The sequence below is a fragment of the Sorex fumeus genome, unplaced genomic scaffold (genome assembly GCF_029834395.1).
Source record: "Sorex fumeus unplaced genomic scaffold, SorFum_2.1 ptg000002l, whole genome shotgun sequence".
Classification (NCBI taxonomy): Eukaryota; Metazoa; Chordata; class Mammalia; order Eulipotyphla; family Soricidae; genus Sorex; species Sorex fumeus.
In genome coordinates this window covers 10,845,641-10,870,975 of record NW_026606059.1, presented here as the reverse complement: position 1 = coordinate 10,870,975, position 25,335 = coordinate 10,845,641, and the positions used below count along the sequence as shown (strand labels likewise).

The following is a 25,335-nucleotide window of genomic DNA, read 5'->3' as shown; positions in this document are numbered from 1 at the left end:
GGAGAATGGTCTCAACATGATTGGTCATCTCAGCATTGATTTCTTTAAATACTAGGAATTGAGCTTCCATATGACCTAGCAATCCCACTTCAGTGCGTCTACCCTGAGGGTTCAAAAACACAAGTTAGGAGCAACATCTGCATTCCTGTGTTCACTGCAGCACTATTCACAGTTGCCCAAATCTGGAAACAACGCAAGTATCCAAGAGCAGATGAACTGTGAAAGAAACTGTGGTGTGGTACATATACACAATGGAATACTACTCAGCTGTAAGAAAAGATGAAATCACGAAATTTACTGTCACATGGGTGGAGCTGGGAGTATCATACTAAGTGAACTTAGAAAAAAGAAGGAAAGGCACAGACTGATTTCTCTTATCTGTGGGATATGAAGAAACAAAACAGGGGATTAACTACTGTCCAATAGTAATAGAAACTGAGAACTTTTGTGCTGTCGGCAGCTTACCACCGGAAGGAGGAGGGGGAACGACACTGGGACAATTGTGGTGTGAAGTGGATTAGCTGGATGGAGGGGGTGGTGCAGGAATACTTCATGTATGACACCCTATGAATAACAGTCATAAAGTGCAGTACCCCAAACAAGCAAACAAGACATCCCAACAGACTTTGAAAATTCTTTTCCGGGGCTGGATTGATAGTACAGCACGTAGGGTGTTTGCCTTGCACACAGCCAACCTCAGTTTGATCCTAGGTATCCCATATGGTCCCCCAAAGCACCACCAAAAATAATTTCTGAGTGCAGAGCCAGGAGTAACCTCTGAGCATCACTGGATGTGACCAAAAAGGAAAAAAAAAGAAAAACCTCTGTAAAAAAAAAAAAGAAAGAAAAGAAAATACCCTTTCTATCCTTTCAGTCAGGCATGTAATTCAGTACCTCCTTTAGCTTTTCCATAGTTTCTCTGAGAAGAAAAGTGAAAAACGAGGCTTTTAGCCACAGAGTCATCAGAACACTCATTATTCAGTATTTTCATTTAGTAATATGTACATTACTGCTCGAACTCAGTCACTCTAGTAACTGGAGAAGTCTTACCCTGTCTGTCCTGCCCACATGAAACTGTAGTTCTGTTGACTCAGCTCACAGGAGAATGATGAAATATTCATCTAGGAAAACATATTCCACTATAAAATATGGATGTACTACATTTGTTGCAGATCACAGTGAAAGAAATGGAAATGGTGGATTGATTTTACTTTTTCTCATCCCTTTTTTTAAAAAAAATGTAGATGAAAGTGTCTTTCTCCTTCTCTCTTTGACAGACACTTAGATCTGGCTTGTGTCCAGTTCTCCTGTCTGGAAAGAATATGTATTATATAAAAGGAGGTACACAGTAGATATACCAAATTTAGTTTGATATATATAGCAAGTTACATGGGGCTAATGTTTAAAATAGTCATTTGGGGCATGACACTAAAATAGCCCATTCAAACAGGAACTCAAAATTGGCACCAACAATGAATGAAGGTCCCTTTTTTCTCCACATCCATGCCAACACTGGTTGTTTTTGTTCTTTGTGATGCATGCCAGTCACATCCAAGTCTGCTTTACAACATGGAGGACTACTGAAAATCTTCAATTTAGGCTGTCGCACTTTTAAATAAGCAAATGCAGAGTTCCTTTGAAATATTTTTAGATTTTAGTCTTAATGTTGACATTTTATTATTGTGTTTTATTAAGGGAGTGGAAGAAAAATCCTGTTGCAATATGGTTCTGCACTACTACTATTATTTTATTATTAAATAAAATAATAAATCACATTATTTTATTTCTACTTCATTTTCTTGTTTACATTTTTTTAGAAAAGGACAACACAGTTAAGTCTTTTTAACTGACATGACTTTCAAAATAGCAGAATTCATGAGCTCTAATCTCCTATGATAGTAAATCTTATTTTTTGCTATCAAAAAGGCAGCTTGCAGTTTTTCTATCCAAATTGCATGTTTTGCCTGAGTTTTTCCTCAACAAAATTGTCCTCTGTCTGATTTTATCTTAAATTATACTCTTTGACCCTAGACTCTAAATACCACTGTTATTATTATTATTATTATTATTACAATTGAGATAGAGGCAGCAGAGAGAAGTTGCCTAGAGCGGACTTAGAACCTAAAAATTATCATTTGCATCATGACACTGAAACAGGAACACAAAATTAAGCAATGTATGAACCTTTGATTTAAACTTCATTTTGTAATGAGTTGCTGTGCTGTTGAGTGGCTGAGCTGATCTGGCTTAGGGGGATGTGTCAGTAACTCCTTCAGTGCTGGATACAGATCAGAATGTTAAGACCGGTTATGTTATGCATCAATCTACCCAGTTAACTCTTAGCAGGAATTAGTTGGACATTTGGTTTAAGATACCTATTAAGTTTAATAGTGAAATGAAAATCTAAAACTCTCAGAAGGCTTTATGCTTTAAAAAATTAGAATTGAGTCAAGGTAATAGTATAATTGTTAGGGTGTTTGCATTGCAGCAGAGGTATTCATTTGTTTAAACAGTAAAGGAATATGTCCAGTTTGCTGAAGTGTGTTAGCAATCCCACATGCTGTAATCTGCTTGATCAATATATACCTAATGTTCTGCAATCTTTGAGACCCTGTATATGGAAGCAAACCTTTAAGTAATTGCATCTTTCTTGGACTTTTATCGATTGTATAAATATATTTTTGGTACGGCCAGTTAAGTTGCTTATTAGTTGTTTGTCATACCTTGTGATAAGGAAGAACCCAAAATATTCAAAACCATCTAGACATTTTACTAAGTGTACATATTCAAAATCTCCTAACTATGAAGATATGTTAGATTATTTGTTTTCTTTAATACCTTGAATTGTTCTAATTTTGAATATATGTGTACTCAAGTCAACCTGCACAAATATATAAGCAAAGATTTTTTTTTAAAGAGTAAAAGATAAAATAATGTGCAGTGTTAAAATGATTTGCTTCTTTTCTGCTTATGCAATTTCAGATGATGGAAAATTGTCCTTTGAGGAATTCAAAGCATATTTTGCAGATGGTGTTCTAAGTGGAGAAGAATTACACGAGCTCTTTCATACCATCGATACCCACAACACCAAGTAAGGAACTTTTTCAGCATTTGGATTTGCGAATTAGGTAGACTGGAATAAATATAGAGCAATAAAGAAGAGAAAGAAGAGAGTTCTGAAATTCCCCTTCTTTAATAATTTGAAAAACTGAATATGGAATTAAAAATTACCTTCTATAGAAATTTCTTCTAAAATAATTTCAGATAAAACAAAAGCATAAATTATATGTAATTCTAAGTCTCTTCCTTATCAAAAGAGAAGAATTTTATCCTGTTTCCTAGGTTTTAGATCAGATTGTTTCACTTAAAAAAATTGTCCTCAGTTCATACTTGAATTACTAAAGTGGAATGAAGAATTGCAACTCTTATCTGGACAATTCAGATGTGCTGAAGTCTCAGTCACTGTTACCTGAGAACTGTAGACAATGCAGGATGTAGAATTTTCTCTAAACTACCAGTGCATACAGGGATCTGATTTATTTATGTTATGCATGCAGATCTCCTCTTTGCAGTAGTATAAGATTTATAAAGCTTCTATTATATTCTCCTGCAACTTAAATAAGTAAAATAATGAGAAATTGTGTATATTGAACAGCAGAAAGATGATGCTTGATTTGGGTAATTGATCCAAATCACATTATTTGTGTTGGCTGTGTTTACAGAATTTTAATGTGAAAATACACCATTTCAACCTTAATTTGAGACCTGTCAGCTTGACTCTTGCTTAAAATTCACTGTCTTGCTTCAGGCAATTTTTGAGATGGCTTCAGTGTGTTAGCCAGCACCCCAAGAAAATGTTCTTGGACTATCTATGCACCGACGTTTTCTTGAGGCAAAATAATAAGACAAATTTAAAGATTAAGTTCACTTTACTCAAGCAGCTGTCAATTAAAAAAATCAGATTGTGAATTTGACTGTTATTGGGGTTTCCCATCTCTTCTGCAGTGGCCAGTGACTTTTGTTGTCGGAAAAGATACTAGCAAGATAATTTGCTTTATGTTGCTTGTTATAATCAAAGGGTGAAATGAATAATCAAAAATACTCAGTAAAGGGGCTGGAGCAATAGCACAGTGGGTAGGATGTTTGCCTTGCATGCGGTCGACCTAGGTCCGATTCCCAGCATCCCATATGGTTCCCTGAGCACTGCCAGGAGTGATTCCTGAGTGCAGAGCCAGGAGTCAGCCCTGAGCATTGTCGGGTATGACCCAAAAAGCAAAAACCAAAAAACCAAAAATACTCAGTAAAAGAAAATTTGTGAAAATTGTTATATCTCACCACGAGATTGTGAAGTCTTTGTCTGAGGATTAATAAGTTGTTTGTCTTTAGTTGAGCATTTATTGTGTACTGCTCAGAAGGCAGGTACGGGGGTGGAGGGGAATGCAGACATGGTGGAGGGAAGGTCGCTCAGGTGGTGGGATTGGTGCTGGAACATCAAAAGTCTGTAATAACTGTATCATGAACAATTTTGAAAACCATGGTGTTTAAATACATTTTTAAAAAAGATACGTGCAGAAAAGAGCATCAGAAGTCCTTAAGTAAAGTAAGTAAAGTAAAGGCCCTCCTGTTGATCATCGATTTGCTCGAGCGGGCCCAGTAACGTCTCCATTGGAGATTTTGTTGTTACTGTGTTTGGCATATTGAATACGTCACGGGGAGCTTGCCAGGCTCTGCCGCGTGGGCGAGATACTCTCGGTAGCTTGCCGGGCTCTCCGAGAGGGGCGGAGGAATCGAACTCGGGTCGGCCATGTTGGCTGCATGCAAGGCAAACGCCCTACCGCTGTGCTATCGCTCCAGCCCTTATTCTATCCAATAAATCCTAACATGGCTCACCTCTGGTGGGGGCTGGCAATACATTGTGGAAGCAGTGTTTAGTGTATAGAGAAATAGATACAGTAACTGGCATTTCACTCAAATAGATAAAAGCTCTGATTTGATGGATGCCTAGAATGTTAGAATGACTAAGGGCTAGGCTTTGGTATGGTTGGCTCAAGGAATATTCCTTGGGCAGGTGAGTTATAATTGACTGAGTCAAGGAATGGATGGAAGAGTTTTCCAATCAGAGGAGAAAATACAAGACAAACTCTGGAAGCTGGAGGTGAATGGGCGCAGGAAGTATGTTCTCATTACCCGAGTGAAAAACTCATCTGGATAAAGAAACTATGGTACATCAACACAATGTACCTGAACAGCTCAAGGGAAAATGAAGGAATGGAATGAAATTTGGACATGGAAAGTATGATGCTGAGTGAAATGAGTCAGAGGGAGAGTGACAGACAGAAAATGATTGCAATCATTTGTGGGATATGAAAAAAATGTTGTATGAAATTAATACCAAAAGACAGTGGAAATGAGGGTCAGGAGGTCCATGGTTGGAAGTTTTCCACAGGTAGGGTTGGGTGGGTGGGGGAGGGCAGTTAGGACAGATGGGCGCCAAGAGGACAATGGTAGTTGGTAGTTGGAAATGACCACTCTACACAGGAACTGAGTGCAGAAAGGAGGTAATAAACTGATATGCATGATAACCTGATAAGCTTTCATTTCCTCTAATGTAAACCGAAACGTCTAAAAGGAAAGTGGGATAGAGAGAGAGAGAGAGACAGACAGACAGACAGACACAGACAGAGAGAGACAGAGAGAGAGGGAAAGAGAGAGGGAGAGAGGTGTCTGCCATAGAGAGGCAGGCTGGGGGTGGCAGGAGGGAAAACTGAGGACATTGGTGTTGGTGGTGGGAAATATGCACTAGTGAAAGGATGGGTGTTGGAACATTGTATGACTGAACCCCAATCCTGAACAACTTTGTAACTTTATCTTAATGGTGATGCATCAGAAAGGAGGGGAAAGACTAATCTGGAGAGAAGAATGAAAAGGAAGCGATTTTCATCCTGAGATTGCAAAAGTACAATGTTGGCACCTAGAAAACCATGAGAAACTGAGGAATGTCTTTGCATATTATTGTGACTCTGCCGAAGGATAATTTTAAGGGCACGAAGATAGAAAAAAAGAACAAATTGTAGCTAATCCATAAATGACTGCTGGGCAATGCTGTTTCTGTAGGGAAGAAAGGAAGAAAGGTCCTATTGTCACTTCCTGAGAAATGAGACTTGAGTGAGAAAAATAAAGATCAGAATCGTCCTTTGAGGTTCAGGCGTTGACATTCAAATGCTAATACTGTCATATGTGCTAATCACAGTTGTTAAAGTTTTGACAATATCCAGATTTGGAATGATTATTGAGAGTTTAGAACTAGGTGACAGAGGTTTCTAAGTGTGCATTTGCTGGTATTAGTAAAAAAATCGTTTCAATAGATCTTTTTGATGATTTTACTATTTTATGTGTGTGTTTTCGTTGGAGTTCCTTGGACTGCATAGCATTATATTAGTTTACATAAATGTTAATGATTTGAAGCAATGATTCATATGTTAAGCACATAATAATATTTATCCACATTTTTGCTTATATATATCAATAATAAGTGTTTTCTTAAAATACTGGTGTTCAAGTTAATTTAGGGTTTGCATTATAATAGATATTATAGTCCAAAATTCCATTGTAAAGGATCACTGTCAGAAGCTGGAGAGATAATGTAGATCGTAAGGCGCTTGCATTATATGGGCCAACTGCAAGAGTAATTCCTAAACTCAGAGCCAGTCTAAGCCCTGAGCACTGCCAGGTGTGACCCAAACCACCGGCCTATACCCCCAATAAAAAATATTGATTCAGTCATTGGCACTACTTCCACTACCCAGCCGTCGCCACACTCCAGAACGTTTTCCAGACCCGCGCGGCCGCAAGCGGCCGCACAACACATCATAAGACACTAAATACCCATCTTCCGGAATTGTCGTACCATATTTGATAGGATTCAAATATGGTAACACCTACAAGGGTGATTAGAGGTCGCCCCAAAAGCCTCTATCCCTCTCGAAAAGACTGGCAAGCTACCGAGAATATTCCGCCCGCACGGAAGAGCCTGGCAAGCTATCCGCTGTGTATTCGATATGCCAAAACCAGTAACTACAACTGGTCTCATTCACCTGACCCTGAAGGCTTCACCGACATAGCAGCACCGAGAAGGATGAGAAAGGAGAGGCCGACAAAATCTAAAGGCCAACCTAGGCTGCCACAATGAAGGAAGACAAAAATGATCGTCTGTACTTTCAATGCATGTACGCTAGCATCAGATGCACCCATCGAGGACCTGATGGTACAAGCGCGAATGATCAAGTACGACATCATTGGTCTGACCGAGACAAGAAGGCACGAATCTCACCATGCCGTTTTCGACACTGGAGAAGAATTGTTCCTCAGAACATGCGATAAAAGAGGTGTTGGAGGCGTTGGTGTCCTTGTCAACACAAACTTGGCCAAGAGCATTGATTCATTCGAATGCCTAACAACCGGAATCGGACGTTTACATTTGAATAGATGTGACTCACTGCCTGCAGTTTCTATCTTCGTTGTTTACGCACCAACATCTCATTATGATGAAAGAGAAATCGAGAAGTTCTACATGGAGCTAGAGAAGCTCTGTAAAGAAGACCACACCTTCTACAAGATCATTGTGGGTGATTTTAATGCCAAGATAGGACCAAGAAGATCAGCTGAAGAACTTTGGGACCCATGGCCTAGAATGGAACGAACAGGGTAAGAGACTGAGTTCATCATGTCGACCAAGACCATTCATGGTAACTCACAGTTCCAGAAGGCAGAATCTAAACGATGGACATGGGAGTCTCCCGGTGGACGATTCCACAACGAAATAGACCACATCATATTCAATCGATGGTTTTGCCTGACTGATGTCGCTGTTGTCCCAAAATTTCGAACAGGATCGGACCACCGTCTCCGTGCAAAATTCTACTTCACAGAGCGGGGAGAAAGTGCTGCAAAGTTCAAAAAGAGAACTCCCAGAATGACCACCAACTGGAAACTCTTTGGTACTATTGCGGCAACATGGGAAGATGCCATTGTTGACAACATTGACGAGGAATACGATCGACTGGTTCAGCACCTCCATGAATGTGCGAGGAACGCCAAGAGAGAGATAGCCACAAAAAATCGCCTATCTTCGAAAACTCTTGAGCTAATTCACCAGCGTGGTTTGGCGCATGCCTCAGGCAACCGCAAGCTAACGTCCGAGCTCGCAAAGCAGTGCAGAGATGCGATCAAGGAAGACCTCAAAGAGAGAAGAGCAGAAGTACTGGTAGATGAGGCAGAAGCCGGGAAAAGTATTCGTAACGCCCGCCTGTCCTTCGCCAACTATAAGACCAAGATGACTGCCCTCCGACGTCCTGATGGATCCATCACATTCTCCAGAATGGCAATGGAGAAGATTATCCATGACTTCTACTCAAATCTCTTCGATAGCCATGTCCACTTGCCGACATACCGAATTCCACAGGATGAACATGTCGTTCCCAACATTCTCCCTTCCGAATTCTGACACGCCATTTCGTCGGTAAAGAAACAAACAGCACCCGGCCCAGACAAGGTCAGACCTGAACACCTGAAGAACCTGCCGTCAGTACTCATCAATACACTGGCTCGGCTCTTCACTCGCTACCTGTCTGAATGCAAGGTTCCGTCCCAATGGAAAACCAGCAGGACCGTACTACTGTTCAAGAAGGGAGACATACATGACATTGGCAACTATCGCCCGATCTGCCTATTGTCTGTCATCTACAAGTTGTTCACTCGAGTCATCCTAAATAGGATTGGCAGAACACTAGATGAAGGACCACCATGCGAGCAAGCAGGGTTCCGCAAAGAATTCAACACCATCGACCATATCCACACAATAACCAAGCTCTTTGAGGTTTCTCGGGAGTTCAAGATGCCGCTCTGTTTAACGTTCATTGATTTAAAGAAGGCCTTTGATTCTGTTGAGACGGAAGCGGTCATTGAAGCCCTAGCCAATCAGGGCATTCAAGCCCAATACATCAGGATCCTCCATGAGCTGTATTGCGGATTCACTACCAGAATCTCACCATTCTACAAAGAAGTGATCCTTGATGTCAAGAGAGGGATGCAGCAGGGTGATACCATTTCACCGAAACTCTTCAGTGCCACCCTCGAGAACATCATGCGACGACTGGAATGGGAAGGAATGGGAGTGAAGATAGATGGTCGACAACTACACCACCTCCGCTTTGCTGATGACATTGTTTTAATAACACCAAACATCAGCCAAGCGGCACAAATGCTGGCCGACTTTGACCGTGAGTGTGGAAAGGTAGGACTACAGCTGAATCTTACGAAGACAATGTTTATGAGAAACAGCCTTGTTCCTGACGCCCCATTCGCTCTCAATGGAACGACCATCTCCGAATGCAACAGCTATGTCTACCTAGGTCGAGAGGTCAACATGACAAATGACCTGGCACCCGAGCTGCACAGGAGGAAGAGAGCGGCTTAGAACGCCTTCAAGAACGTCGAAGAAATAGCTAATAGGACGAAGAACCTCGGCTCCGGGCACATCTCTTTGATTCCACTGTTCTTCCTGCATTAACATATGCCTCAGAGACCTGGGCCCTACGCAAACAAGATGAGAACACTATTCAGGTCTCCCAAAGAAGAATAGAAAGAGCTATGCTTGGAATATCACGTTTCACTCTAATGAGAGAAAGAATCTGGAGTTCTGACATCCGTCGACGATCAAGAATCAGGGACACTGTCTCATTTGCCAAGGTGTCGAAAATCAGATGGGCTGGTCACGTCATGAGATTTAAAGACGACCGCTGGACTAGAGCTGTTACTGACTGGATTCCACGGGATGTCAAAAGACCATGTGGCCGCCCACCTACCAGATGGTCAGACTTCTTCATCAAGATCATGAACGATCAGTTTGAGGCCCTTCATGTTCCCGCAGCGAACAGATGCCATTGGGCTACACTAGCACGCGACAGGGACAAATGGAGACGTTACTGGCGCCCGCTCGAGCAAATCGAGGACTAACGGGAAGTTAAGTGATTAAGTGATTAAGTGATTAAGTCTTTGATCTTTAAAGGATGTTAATTCAGACACTGGTATAGAAATTTCAGTTTAATTTTATGCAGTTTTAACTTTTTATCTTTGCATAGTCTATTTTTTTGTTATCTTAGTGGTTGCTATATACTTCCACCATCCACTTATTTTCTGATAAAATAGACTTCCACATATACTCAGTATCCCAACACTCTGACTGGATTCAGGCAATGGTGTGGCCGGGAGGAGTCACTTCAAAGTCACTTCAAAGTCACTTCAAACAGGGGCTGACAAGGCGGACTTGTCTCATGCTCACAGAGAAGCACAAGTGTCAGGAACCTAGAATATTCTCTGAGGCCAGCCAGGCTGCTCTGGTGGCCTAACATCTGGTGACTTAATTTAGCCATAGAGTCATGAAGTCATTATCTTCCAGAGCTCTGAATTTTTTTGTTTAATTGAATAAGATTCTCTGCCTTGCAAAAAGATATTCGAACACAATATTATATAAGTTCCTTCCTCCTTTCTATATAAATTCAGGTCTCTTTGTTATAACTGTGAATTTTGCCATGTTTGTTTTTTCAAGGAGGGTACACTTGTTAATGTTTGGAGGATCATGCATTGTCAAATTTGAAAAGTAACACACACACTGGTAATCTTTGTAAAAGAAGAAAATATAGTGAGAATATTTTTTGCCTATCAAAATTTCTCCTCATAAAAATATTCTTAAATTTTAATTTATGGGGCTGGAGCGATAGCACAGCGGGTAGGGCGTTCGCCTTACAAGCGGCCAACATGGCCGACCCGAGTTCGATTCCTCCGCCCCTCTCGGAGAGCCCGGCAAGCTACCGAGAGTATTCGATATGCCAAACACAGTAACAACAAAGTCTCCAATGGAGACATTACTGGGCCCGCTCGAGCAAATCGACGATCAACGGGAGGGCCTTTACCTTTACCTTTTAATTTATGATGATGAGAAATAAATATTATTATAAAACACAATTAAAGCTGTTCCAGTAATGCCAAGGTGAACATTTCAAGTATTCTGAATATCAAAACTCAGTAAATTATTTCCTCTAAAATAACCAGAAAGAAAAGCAGCTAAAGTTATACAACTGTTCAGAGGTCATATTTTTATAGTTTCTTTTAAAATACTTATTTACACAGTTTTATTACAGTTTAAGTCATAAGATTACAATAGTGCTTATGTTTGTAGTATTGATATATAAGGTTACTGCACATTCCTGCCATCCAAGGGCTTATGTCTTCTCAGGTTCAGTATTCCTTCCCTCCACCCTTCCTCCCACCGTTTGTGGGTTGAAAGTTATAGATTGGTGCTAATTCTTTTTTTTCTTTTTGGGTCACACCCAGTGATGCACAGGGGTTACTCCTGGCTCTGCACTCAGGAATTACTCCTGGCAGTGCTCAGGGGACAATATGGGATGCTGGGAATCGAACCTGGGTCGGCTACATGCAAGGCAAACGCCCCACTGCTGTGCTATTGCTCCAGCCCCTGGTGCTAATTCTTACCTCATTTTACCACACCAATGTGCTTTGGACCCTCTATCTATGCTCTTGTGTTACGTCCAACCTGCTTCATCTTCCCCCGGCCTCCCCCTACCCCACCCCCAACTCAGCCACTTCTTCTACAACCTGATATTCTCAGCTCTGTAAGCCAGTGCCCAAGCGGCTTATTATCAATTGAATAATTGATAATTAATTTATCAATTTAATTTGATCATTTTAAAACAATTATCAAATGTAAAACAACTCCTACTTTGTTTCCCTATATACAACAGATGAGAGGTTATTTGTCCTTCTGTGTCTGGCTTATTTTGTTCATCATGAAATAAGTTCCATCCAAGTTACTGCCAACTACATGATTTTATTTTTCTTGTGACTGCATAGTGTTTCATTGTGTATATATACCACAATTTCTTTTTTGATTGATATTTTGTTAGATATTTTTGTTGTTTCCATATCCCAACTATTGGACAAGTGATGCAATGAACATAGGTGTACATATATATTTATAAATTAATTATTTTGCATTTTGAATGTGTTCTAGATGCCTATAAGAGGGATAGCTGAGTCATATTCAATTCCAGTCTTAAATTTTTGAAAAATTTCCATATTGTTTTCCATAGAGACTGGACCAGATAACATTTCCACCAATAGTGAATGAAGAATCCTTTTTTTGCCACATTCTTACCAGCACTGGCTGTTTTGGGTTTTTTTATATATAGGTGTTTCTCACTGGTGTGAGGTAACATCTTATTGTTGATCTAATTTTTATTTCCTTAATAAGTGACACTCTTTCATGTACTTACCGATCATCCTTGTGTCTTCAGGGAAATATCTGTTCATCTCCTTTCCCATTTTTGATGGGATTTGAGTTTGTTGTTGTTGTTACTGAACTTTGTAAGTTCTTTATACATTTGGAATATTTATCCTTTACCTGATATACTATGTGCAAATATTTCTCCCAGATGGTAGAGTTTCCTTTTACTTTAGACTGAGTTTCTTTTGTTTGCCATGCAAAAACTTTTGAATTTCATATAGTTCTACTTGCTTTCTTTGTTTTGTTTCTTTATCATTGCTAGTGGAATTAAGTCATTGAAAATGCCTTTGAGGTTCAGATCTTAGAGAGTTGTAAGGTTTATCTCAATATGTTTTATTAGGTTCAGATTCTAGAGAGGTCTACATTTTCCTCAATGTATTTCATTATTTCTGGTCTAATATCTAGTTGATTGATTCCCTTTGAATTAATAATTGAGTATGGTATAAACTATAGATCCAGTTTTATTATTTTGTAACCGGTTATCTAGTTTTCCCCAGTATTATTTGTTGGAGACTTTCCAGTCTCCACTTCATACACCCAGCTACCTTGTCATAGATTAAGTGCCTCAGGACTTATCTTTGAGTAACCAATTATAATCTTTTAGTCTGATGTCCTTATGAACCTCATGGTTTTCCAATTCGTTTGTCATCTCATTTTAAATATTGAGGTCTTTATTCTGTACTTTTCCTAAAATTAAAAACAATAATGTCTCATAATTTTATTTATTTATTCATTTTTGGTTCAGTTTTGCACATATGCTGAGGATTGAGTCCAGAGCCTCATATATATAAAACATGCAGTCTACTTCTGAGCACCTAATTATCTTTAGTAGCCTTATCATGTCTCTTCCAGCTTCATTTATTTTTTAAATATTTTGGAGGAAAGGAAATACACCATCATTTAATATAATCAATCATATTTATAGTGGCTGATATAAATATGATTGTAGAGGAATCAATCATATTTATATTGGCTGATATAAATATGATTGATATAAATATGATTATAGAGGACTTTTGGTTTTGTAATAACATCTGTCATAGGCAGCAGATTCCATCAACTCCAGTTCATTTCCATTGATGCTCACTGTGCTGCCCTGGGTGAAACAGGCCTGCACTAGAGTTGAACCCAAGTACCTTTCTCTTTCATTTCCTTTTTCTTCTGATCATTTCCCTTCACATGCTTTAGGAAGTTTTCTTGACTCAGTGCACTTCATGTGTTCCTTCAAGAACTCAGACATGAATTGTCTTGTTAAGAGTCTTGCCCTCATGTTTGGTCCTTAGTCTACTTTCAGCACATATCTCCTATCCCAAGTGAAATGATCCCACCAACCACCATTTACTTAGTAATTCTTTCTCCATCCCACCTGCCCTTTCCCCCAGAATGTGAGGCCATCCTCCAGACCATGGAGTGATCCTCCTGGCCCTTATCTCTACTGTACTTGGGTGTTAGTCTCATATTATGTTACTTTATATTCCACAAATGTGTGCATTCTTTCTATGTCTGTCCCTCTCTTTCTGACTCATTTCACTTAGCATGATACTCTGCTTGCATGGTGGAGAGACGGTTGCTCAATCATTGTATGACTGAAATGTAATCATTAAAAGTTTGTAACTATATCTCATGGTGATTTAAGTTAAAAAAAAGATTCTTGCCCTCTACTTGTTCACTTACAACAACAATGGTAAGCAGCATGGTGCGTAACATCATCAACTTCCTGTTTTGCCATAGGCACGTTTGTGAGACATTTCTTTCTTAGCTGTACCCATTCTTTTTATGTCTACAATATCACCTTTCTTCCTTTCTTCCTGGTAGGCTACCAAAAGTATCCTGCCCACACAGCAGAGTCTGGCAAACTCCCCGTGGCGTATTCAATATGCCAAAAACCAGTAACAATGATGGGTCTCATTCTCCTGACCCTGAAAGAGCCTCGAATGTGGCACTTTTTAAAATCTCAGGGCTTGGACGAAGGAGACATTACTGGGCACTGTTCAAGGCAATCGAGGAACAACAGGATGACAGTGATACAGTGATCACCTTTCTTGTATATTCAAATGTACTCTTGAGAACCTATATTGTAAACCTATCTCCAGCTTCCCTTGTATTGACTTTTCTGGGAATTTCCTGGAAAAGAGTGAGTTAGCCAAAAGAAAGCTCATTTCATTACATATTTTAAAAATATTTTTCTAATTAGTAAAATATCAGAAATCCAAAATCACACAGGCACGATAGCAGCCACACAACATCATATGGTTTTCATAACCACTAATAGAAAACAAATTATTTCACAATGCCTTTTCAGCAGTTCTGATTGTTGGGGGGGGGGGGGAAATTCCAAACAATAATGTTGCATCTTTTGTTGAAATAATGAATGTAATCAAAGTAGAGAGAGAGTTAAGTAAAAATCATCTGCCTCACAGGCATTGGGAGGGGTGTGAAGGGGGGGCTATATTGGGGTTCTTGGTGATGAAAAATAATTACTGGTGAGGGGAGGGGTATTTGATCATTGTATGACCGAGACTTAAACCTGAAAGCTTTGTAACTTTTCTCACGGTGATTCAATAAATAAATTTAAAAAAAATAAAAATAAAAGCAAAACAAATAAAAATATTTTTCTTTAGTTTTGTAAAAAAAAAGCTACTTAGAAAAGAATATGGATCCCACATTTAATTTTGAGTTTTTAAACATCCAGAATAAATGAAATTAAACACAAAACTTTGATACCTTACAAATTGAAATCAATCACACAGATAACAGAGGAAAGATTGCTCACTAAAGAGAAAGCTTCCATGGTTCATCAAAAGTGTTCCTAATTTTTAGTTAGAGAAAAACATGAGTAAGTCACCATAATTCCCCAAGTATCATCCCATACAAGGACAGAGGGAAATATCCTCTAAAGACTAAAATGAATCTCAGTGTACTATACTGTAGAGTTCCAGATTGTCAAGATAGACCAAATGGTAGAACAGATGGATATTTTGCTCTTAGGTCAGAAAGAGAATAGGCAGGAAAGTTTTCAGGGTCTACAAATTGAGCTGTGACTAGAGATGGGCAACTAATGTCTTTAGGTCAAGTATTTTTTTTCTAGACTAAAATATTTTTTGTTAAGTGCTAACCATTAATTTCAACCAAGCACTTGCTAAATAACTGAAACTCATGAAAATGACAGAAATATCTCCACCGACTAAAAGAGCACAGTCCATCTTGGCCAGTTCTGAAAGCCTAAAAACCATCTTATTAAACTAAACAAAAAACTTCTCCCTAAATATCTACTTATTTTTTCTTTAGTTCTGCTTCTTGGAATCATTCTGGATACGAATTTTTTAGCAAAAGTCTTTCCAATATTTGAAGGGAGCTCTTATGCACTCTTAATGAGATAAAACCCTACAATAGTTGGAGAATGATGATTTTAAAGGGTGCATCCCATATGTTTTTTTTAAGTAAAAAATGCTGTTTACCTTATGTTTCTGTATGCCATTTATATTCTAAAGCATGATAATTTTGTTGATAGTCTTCCTCGTATTCAATTATCCACTGGTGTGCTTAAATAAAGATATTATGTCTGCTTTTGACGGCCACACCCAACAGTGCTCAAGAACTTCTTCCTGTTTCTTTACTCAGGGTTGGCTACTTGTGGTATTCTGGGGTCCGTATGTTGTGGTGCTGGAAATCAAACTGGGATTGACTTTGCGCAAGGCAAGCACCGTAAACCATAGACTACCTATGTCCCCAGCAACAAATAAATACATTTTATTGACAGTTGGAAAAATAAAGCAGAATTGATACTTAACAAATGAGTAAGTTGGTCTGAAGAGAGCAAAGCAAGTCTACACTGACTAAGAAGTTTCATCCGCGTGCAGGAGAGCACCTAAAAACATGACCGGTCCCATCTTCAACTAGAACTAAAAAGACTAGGAAGGGAGCACCGAGATCTATATATACCTGGAGAACATGGCAGGGTCACAGCTCCAGGTAGGCAGGGCATGACTTTGAGGTACAGAGTCAAAACTCAGAAAAGATGAAGAAATGTGGTAGAGCTAAATGTCGAGAGAGTGAAGTGGAAATTGAAGTCTAAAGCAGTGTTTCTCCACCATTTTCCAACTGTGGCCTCCTTCCAAGCTTATTTCCTTCTTGTGGTGCTCCTGTCCTGCTCTGGTTAGCCCTTTAGTTCCAAAATGTGGCCCCCTAGCTATGTTTTGTCCCATGGGTCCTCCTCGGGATATCCCAAATACTCACAGTGGTTTGCATGGGCCCAGTTGAGAAGCACTGTACTAGAGTATAGCAGACTTAACTGCACTGGGCAAAAGAATGTGCCAGGGTTAAGTTTGAGCAATAACTTAGGGTTGAGTTTTAGCAATAACTTAGGTGAAGGAGTTTTGCCAACAGAGTGCTGTGCATAATCTGACAAAGCTAACTGACCATCAGCAAACCAGACAAGAAAACAGTCTAGACGGAGTATGTGTTTTAGCTCCATGAGCAAGGTTTAGCTGTAAAAATTACACAGTATCCAGGCATTGCAAAGCTTCCCTAAGCAAAGGTCCAAAGGAATATGCTGCTTTCCAGAGAGAATTAGCTGACACCTGTGGCCAACGATTGAAGTTAGAATATTTACACGCTGAATGGAGACACAGAGGCTGTAAATCTAAGGCGGGAGAAAATAATAGTCTTTCAACAGAATTTTCCTTAGTTTCTCCTGGGTTTAACTTGGCCAGAAATTAAAGCAGGGCTGAAGATAATGTAAGCCTTGACTTTAGGTTGTGAAAGATAGAAGTACAAGTGGACTTAAAGAAATAATTACCTGACTTGTGTATTTGAACAGGTGTGAGATAGATCAGCTTTGTACACACGAGACCAAATACTTTTAAATGGGAGCTTTGGCTGGAGCCTGTTTACCGTTATCTTTTGCCTCTTCTTTTTCTCTGAGCTGCCAGTGCTCTTGGAAAAACCCTTTTGCTAAGAGATTAAGTTGCTCACTAGAAGGTCAACAAGGTTCGTAGTGTAACTACTTGGCTAATCCCCGGTGACGGTTTTATTTCCTAATAGTCCTAGCAAAATTCTGGTCTTGGATTCCTTCCTAGTCTCTGAAAATCACTGTTTTCAGGAAAACCGTGAAAGGCAACCAGAGTGCTGTTATTAGAATGGCAGGGAATAGATGCTGTGTAGGCAAAACTTGACACCCCTGCAGAGCAAGGAACTGCCTGCCCAGCTTCAAAGTCTTCCCTGGAACAGCTCAGGGTTTTAGAGAGGAATGACCTGTTTTTTCCAAACACACAGGACTTTTAATGGAATCTGAAATCCGGAGTGTTCTGACTGTGTGAGGTCAACCCGGAAAACGTGAAGACCTCTGTGAGGGCAGAGATTCTAGGGTAAAACAGGTATCAGCTGAGCTCTGCAGGCATCCAGCTCTCTTCCTGATCATCTCTGGAGTCTGTTCTCAGGGCTCTGCTTCCAGTGCTCTGACACTAGACTCCTGGTACAATGCTCCCTACTGCTTTGCCCCCATGGCCTTGCCAGTACCCTCTCCCTAGACTGCCAGAACTTAAGACTTAATGAAGAAAACCTCAACATTATTCTCTTAGTCTTTCTCCATATCCTCCTACATAGTTTAATCAATTGGTTAATTAATTGATTTGGGGGCCACACTTGCTGATATTCAGGGGTTCTTCTTGGCTCTGCATACAGAAATTGCTCAAGGGACCGTGTGGGATGCTGGTAATTGAACCTTGGATCTGCCAAATGCAAGGCAAATGCCCTACTTGCTGAACTACTGCTCCAGCCCCTCACCTCCTTAGTTTGTAGTTTGTACCCTGGGAAGTTTTCTCATATCATGTAGTCCTTGTTTTTCTTTCTTTCTTTCTTTCTTTCTTTCTTTCTTTCTTTCTTTCTTTCTTTCTTTCTTTCGTCCTTCCTTCCTTTCTTTCTTTCTTTTGAGGGGGCAGAGTTTCTGGACCACACTCAGTGGTACTCAAGGCTTACTTCTGCCTCTGCTCAGGGAACACTAGGTGCTCAGGAGACCGTATCTGGTGTCAGAGACTCAAACTAGGGCCTGCTGCATGCAAGGCACTTGCATAACTCCTGCATTATCTCTTCCATCTTTTTTTCAGTGAAAGTTTTGTCTTAGTTATTCATTGCTCAGAAAACTCATTTTTGACTGGATTCAGACTTGGAGGTAGAAGCTCTCAAAGAAGACAGCCTGCATCTCTTGGCAATCTGCTCCTGGCGTTTCTCTTTTGCCTCCTTCATTCTCTTCGGCAGCAGTTTAGTGTACTCTGCAGCCTCTTCCTTGTTTTGCTTGGTGCGCTGTTTCTTCAGTGCAATGCCTCTGCGTTTGTGTTGCAGAACACGTGGAGTAACAAGATGCTGAATCTTGGGTGCTTTGGTCCTAGTTTTCTTACCTTCTTTATTTAGGGGCTTCTTCACAACATACTGGCAGACATCATCTTCTTTAGAAAGATTGAAAAGCTTGCGGATTCTGCTAGCTCTTTTGGGCCCCAGATGCCAAGGCACAGTGGTATCAGTGAGTCCAGGAATATGCTTCTCCCCTTTCTTTACAATGACCAAGTTGAGAACACTCAAATTGGCATCCACAATGCAACCACGCACAGATTTGCGCTTTCTTTCTCCTGGTTCTCCACGGTCTATAACAGGAATGCCCCTTACTCAGCAGCAGTCGGACCCGGCCGTGGATCAATACCCCCTGCTTCATGGGGAAACTTTGCTTATTACTCCCGCCACTGGTCCGGACCACGTAGCCCTTCGGTTCTTCTTCCAGAGCGTCAGCAGCAACTTCGGTTGCCGTCCGCTTCTTGTAAAAGGTATGAAGTTTGCATTCATCGTGACTTCAGTGAGTTTCTGGCAGACAGTGGCTGGGTAAGAGGTGTTCAACTTCATGTTCAGACAGCCCAACACCTCTTATCCGTCACGGAAAAGAGTATCTCTTCCATATTGCCTTCCTTTCTTAAGAACTAAAACCTGATAAAGAACTAGGACTATAACTAAGAGCACTGTAGCACTGTCCTCCCGTTGTTCATCGATTAGCTCGAGCAGGCACCAGTAACGTCTCCATTGTGAGACTTATTGTTACTGTGTTTGTCATATTGAGTACATCAGGGGTAGCTTGCCAGGCTTTTCCGAACGGGCCAGATACTCTCAGTAGCTTGCCAGGCTCTCCAAGAGAGAGCGGAGGAATCGAACCTGGGTTGGCCGGGCCGGCCACGTGCAAGGCAAACGCCCTACCGCTGTACTATCGCTCCAGCCCATATCTAAGAGAAACATTGTAATAACTTCCCATACAGCTGCTCTTTTTTGCTAAGTTTTAGACTGAGACTGTTCCTGTCATCTCATCAGGAAATTCTCCATCTGTGACAAGTTCCTGTTGGTAATACCATTTGGGCATTAGATCTAATCTAGGGCTGTCCAATTTCTTTTGGATTTTACCAGTTTTACATGTGTCGCCTACTAATTTCTAAAACCCATTTGCATTCTTTGTGTATCTCTACTTCATGAAAAATAGAGAAAAGCAAACTCATTCCTGAAAATGTGTTTAAACATTTAAAAATAAATAAAAATAAATTATTTAATTTAAAAAAATTCTTTTCTTTCCAATAAAGGCATTTGATCGTCAGCATCACTATATTCTAAACCGGGCACAGTTTTCAATATGGTACAAAAGATTCTCCCATAGAGGAACAGTACGTTTCAATAAGGTCGACTTCATGATGAAGAAGCTGATCATAGTTTTAGAGATGTACAAAGGAGATACTCTTACAGAATTTTTTTTCAAATGGCACAGAAATGATTTTTTTATTTTAATTTTGGAATGGAGAGATATCTATAATTTTTTCTGACGGAAGTTTCTGTCATATTTGTTCATATTTGGTGTTTTTAAAATATTTCATTGCAGAGCTGGATGTAAGTACTTGATTTGCATATCACTGACCATCATTTGATCTCTGATATCAAATGTAATCCCCTGAGCACTGCCAAGAGTGCTTCTCGAGCACAGTGCCAGGAGTAAACCCTGAGCACCACCAATGTGGCCCCAAACATCCCCCAGTTTTGAAAAAGTTTTGCTTGGTTGAAAACTTAGAATTCTGTTTCTTTGTGATCATCTAAATTTGCTAAACATATTACTATTTCTCTTATACTCAGTCGATGTTGGATCCTCAGGGATAAGTTTGGCAATAAACCTGGTACCAATTGAGTCAGAGAATGGAAGATATCTATTTGCTAAAGGAAATATTTAATTTTTAATGGTGAAGAGAGATGTATTTGTTAAATGAATAAGTACCAGGCACTTCTTTCACTATCTTATTTAATCTCTGCAAAAAGAAAGTAAATAAAAATGTCTCCTCATCGTAGTCCTCCTCCTCCTGCTTCTTTTCTTCCTCCTCTTCCTCCTCCGCCTCCTCCTCCTCCTCCAAATTGAGTGCCAAAAGGTATTCAACTTACATGGGTAGTATAGACAGATATTTACAAAGGCCAGTGTTTGTCTGAAGGCAAAACTCAGATTCTTTCCGCCATCAAAGCCACTTCAGGAAATTTCTCTGAATTTTAGCTATTGACTTTTGAGAACAGAAGCCAAAATATTTTAAGACTAGTTTTAAACTTCATTTTCAGGTATTTTATTCTTGGTGAAAAGGTGGTTAGTTCTCTTCAGCAGTAGAATATATTTGGATGTACGGTATAGAGGTAATTGCTTTAATTGCTGCCTTTATCTCTTCTCTTTTTATATCCATTATGTAGGATTCTTGCATGTGGGAGTTGCTACAATGCAGAAACGTTAACTTTTTCTCTGTGGACATTATTTCCATTCTTTGCACATTTTCCTTCCCTCCACCCTAACTTTATTTCTCGTTTGAACTTAGTTCCCCAACCGCCCTCCATTCCGTTGCTTTGCGTTTCCTTCACTCTCTCCATTGTTCTTCCGAATGCTTATGGAGTTTCACTGCTGCTTATAACCGTTCGTATTAAAGGTCTTTGTTCTCCGACTTCCTCAGATCTTCTGATACATTTCATCTTATCTAGATAATTATTTTCTGGTTGTCACTTACTCTTTATAATGATGAACTTGAATTCTCTTTGTAATCTGCAATGAACTCTCATCAACCACGATGCAGTTACTAATGGGAAGCAAAATTGATTACTGCTGGAAGATAAAAACCGTCTGCTGGGGAATCCAGGGGAATCATTTATTCCATAGATGCATCGTTCTTTTTTTTTTTTTTTTAGCCTGGGCAGTATCAATCAAGTATATGAAATCAAACCAGTAAAATTTAAATCCTGTTTTTTTTAAATAGTCACTTTGGGGACCATTAATTCTCTCTCTTTTATCCCCCATATTCAAATACACATATCAAATATGTTCCTTTTTTTCCTGACCTCTTTATCCTATGAAAGCATCTATTTTTTCATCATTTCCATCACTATCTGAGCACAGAGTTTCTCTGATTTCCAACTATGTTATTTTCGGGTGAGGTAACCTGCCACAAGCATGTTATTTTCAAGAATGGTCAGTTTGGTGGAACAATAACTTGTTTTTCTCTGTGACATCTCAATCTGTAATCTGTTGTTTACAGATTACAAAAAAACAACAACAAACAACAATCCGTTACTTTTGAAATGAAATTTTTTAGTTTTTAAAAATAAATTCAATCATTTCTTTAAAAAATTATTTTAATGTAAACAAAAGCAGTAACTGTTGATACAATTCTTGAGTTGAAATTGATTACACAACAGAGTTCCGATAGAAAAATCAATAATATAGAAAATCAGTTTTTTTAATAGAAAATCAGTTTTTAATGTGAAAATTATTATATCTGACCACTGGATTGGTAAATCCTATTAAAAATGTATTAATCTGTTTGTTGCTAGTTGAGTCTTCTGTGTCATTTTTTTAGTTTCTTTAGTTGGCTTCTATGTAATTTCCAATCTAATTTGGTGTGCTCCAACTGGAATTTCAGTATTGAAGAACTAGGAGGAGTCGTGTGGTCCAGAGACTTCAGGATCTATGGTCTGGGTCATTGAGTTGAGCCCCAGGGCCTGTGCCCCTGAGTTGTAGCTGCATGGCATGCATCTTCTCAGAGATTTTCAGTAAATGGTAGGGCCCGGTGGTGGAATTGGGAGGTGGGCCTGAAATAAATGCATTTAAAGAACAATTTCTTTAAGAAAATATTTGCTCCACAATAAAAATTACATAAGTATTGTATTTTTCTTATTAAAAAATTCTAACAAGTTAGAACTCTCGAGAAAAGGCATAAAAACACCTGAAATTCTACCACTTTGAGATAGTCATTTCCAACATTCACTTTATGTTTTGTGTACATTATCAACATTTGCACTAAGTATTTCCAGCACCACTTCTTTTATGCTAGTCTCAGAGAATTCTTTCTTTTCCTCTTCCCATTCACTCCTCTGTCATACCCCTCCCCACCATCCCCCCAAGCACCAAAGCCTGACCACAGAAATTTTGGTTTTCTGTATTTTTTCTTAATTCCGTGCTTATATAATCACACACACTTTTTTTTCTGTTTTCCAGAAGTGTTCTCTCTCTCTCTCTCTCTCTCTCTCTCTCTCTCTCTCTCTCTCTCTCCCAGCAATCCTCAGGGATTACTCCTGGCTCTGCACTCAGGAATTACCTGAGGGGGGTTGAGTCTTCTGTGTCATTTTTTTAGTTTCTTTAGTTGGCTTCTATGTGGGATGCTGGGGATTGAACCTGGGTCAGCTGTATGCAAGGAAAACGCCCTCCCCATTGGACTATCGCTCTGGCCCCAAACAATCCCTTTCTTACTAGGACAGTTTTCTCACATCCTGTGTTCTTCGCGAAGCAGGAGTTTCTTTTCTACAGCAACTGTATTTGTTACCATTTTCTATCTGTTCTGTGTCTATTTAGTGATCGCCTACTCCCCTGGTTTAAAGTCTGTGATGGTAGAGGTCATGCCTGCTTTGCTTTTCCTTGATTCCCAGGACCTAGCACAACGTCTAGTACATACTACAATCTCCGACTAGATAGAGAGCAGCTCACAGCTTCTCGCTGAGTTTCCTGCTGTTCCCTTGGGTGAGCAGACTTCCCCTTCCCCTCATTGCTGCAATACAGAGAGAACTCAGGAACTGCAGGAAGTGTGGCTTCCATCCTCCTATTACTGCAATATGGAGAGAACTCAGAGGCTATAAGAAGTGTGGCTTCCATCTTTCTACTAGCTGCAGTGTTGAAACAATAATGCATAAGCCACTTTAGAGACAGTCATCAACCTTTCACTCTTTCCTGATCACCCTTCTCCAAATGCCTACCATTATTCTTTATGTTTTCATAAAATAGCTTTCAGTTATATAACATCCCCCGTTATTGCTCAGGGTTCCATAACATTTCACTGGTTAATCTATCCAGATTCAAGTCAGTTCCTTTGGGACAAGGATGCTGTTCACACTAATAATTGCTCTTACACATCCAATAAGCCTTTCATTAATTGATTGCTAGAAGAGAGGGGTATAATGTTTAGATAGAGTGAGGGAATGCAAAGCCACTTTGCTAGGGACTTTTAGAGTGTAGACCTGGACTGATTCTTCTTCCTGATGCCATAAAACCAGTCCTCTCAAATAAAAAAGAATTGCTTTTTTTTTGATGATGATGAAGTAAATAATAAATCTGGGTTTGGATTCCCAATTTAAACTTAAATAGTAATAATTATTATTTCTCTTTTGAAATAGTTACTGCACGAATGAATTAAAAGCCAGAAACTGTAACTCCTGGGAATATATCCCAGAGAGGCAAAAAAGTAGAATCGAAGTGACATCTGCACTTGTTTGTTCATTGCAGCCCTCTTTACAATAGCCAGAATCTGGAAAAAACCTGAGTGCCGAGAACAGATGACTGGTTAAAGAAACTTTGGTACATTTACACAATGGAGTACTATGTAGCTGTTAGAAAAGATGAAGTCATGAAATTCACATACAAGTGGTACTACATGGGAAGTATCATGTTAAGAGAAATGAGTCAGAAAGAGTGGAATAGACACAGAAATATTGCATTCATCTGGGGAACATAAAGCAACAAAATGGGAGACTAACACCCAGGAGTGGCCGAGATTAGGACCAGGAATTTTGCTCCATGACTTGGAGGCCAGCCACACGTGCTAGGGGAAAAGGAAGCTCAGATAGAGAAGAGAGCACCAAATAAAGGGTGTTGGGAGGATCCTCCCAGGGTGGGAGAAGCATGCTGAAAGTAGACTATAGACCAAACATGATTGCCACTCAATGCCTCTCTCGCAAACCACAGGACCCAAAAGGAGAGAGAGAGAACAAAAGGGAATGCCTTGCCACAGAGGCATTGTGGGATGGAGGGGAATGGGGGGTGGGAGGGATGCTGGGACCCGTGGTGGTGGAGGATGGGCGCTGGTGGAGGGATGGGTACTTGATCATTGTATAACTGAAATCCTGGGCTGGAGCGATAGCACAGCGATAGGGCGTTTGCCTTGCACGCAGCCAACATGGGCGACCCGAGTTCGATTCCTCCGCCCCTCTGGGAGAGCCCGGCAAGCTACCGAGAGTATCTCGCCCACACGGCAGAGCCTGGCAAGCTCCCCGTGACGTATTCGATATGCCAGACACAGTAACGACAAAGTCTCCAATGGAGACGTTACTGGGCCCGCTCGAGCTCGAGCAAACTGAAACCCAAGCACAAAAAAATTGCAAGTCTATAACTGTACCTCATGGTGTTTCACTAATAAAAAAGAAAAGGGGGGGAGTCAGGAACTGTACAGATGGACTAAAAAATGTTTTTTTAATAGATCAAAGTATGTTCAAATGCAGAGTTTGGCTTTGTCTCAGTGTGATTAATGGGACTGAATTTATATGTCAAACAAAGTTTTCAAGGCTTAAAAAAAGAAGCACTAGTGCATAGAAATAAGATGTTCTCTTTCCTGATCCTAAAAGGTTTTTCAATTGAAAAAAAATAAACTAATGAGCAAGAGCTTTCA

The 25,335-nt window shown here is 39.9% G+C and overlaps 1 protein-coding gene and 1 pseudogene across 1 annotated transcript in view; one reads left to right on the top strand and one right to left on the bottom strand.

Moving 5' to 3' along the window:
* NECAB1 (N-terminal EF-hand calcium binding protein 1) overlaps nt 1-25,335 on the top strand; it is a 202,104-nt gene that overhangs the window by 36,748 nt on the left and 140,021 nt on the right. Inside the window, exon 3 of the mRNA XM_056137282.1 lies at nt 2,983-3,091. Within this exon, the coding sequence (XP_055993257.1) occupies nt 2,983-3,091 (109 nt within the window). The remainder of the gene's footprint in view (nt 1-2,982; nt 3,092-25,335) is intronic.
* Nucleotides 18,477-19,252, bottom strand: LOC130044464 (40S ribosomal protein S6-like; annotated as a pseudogene).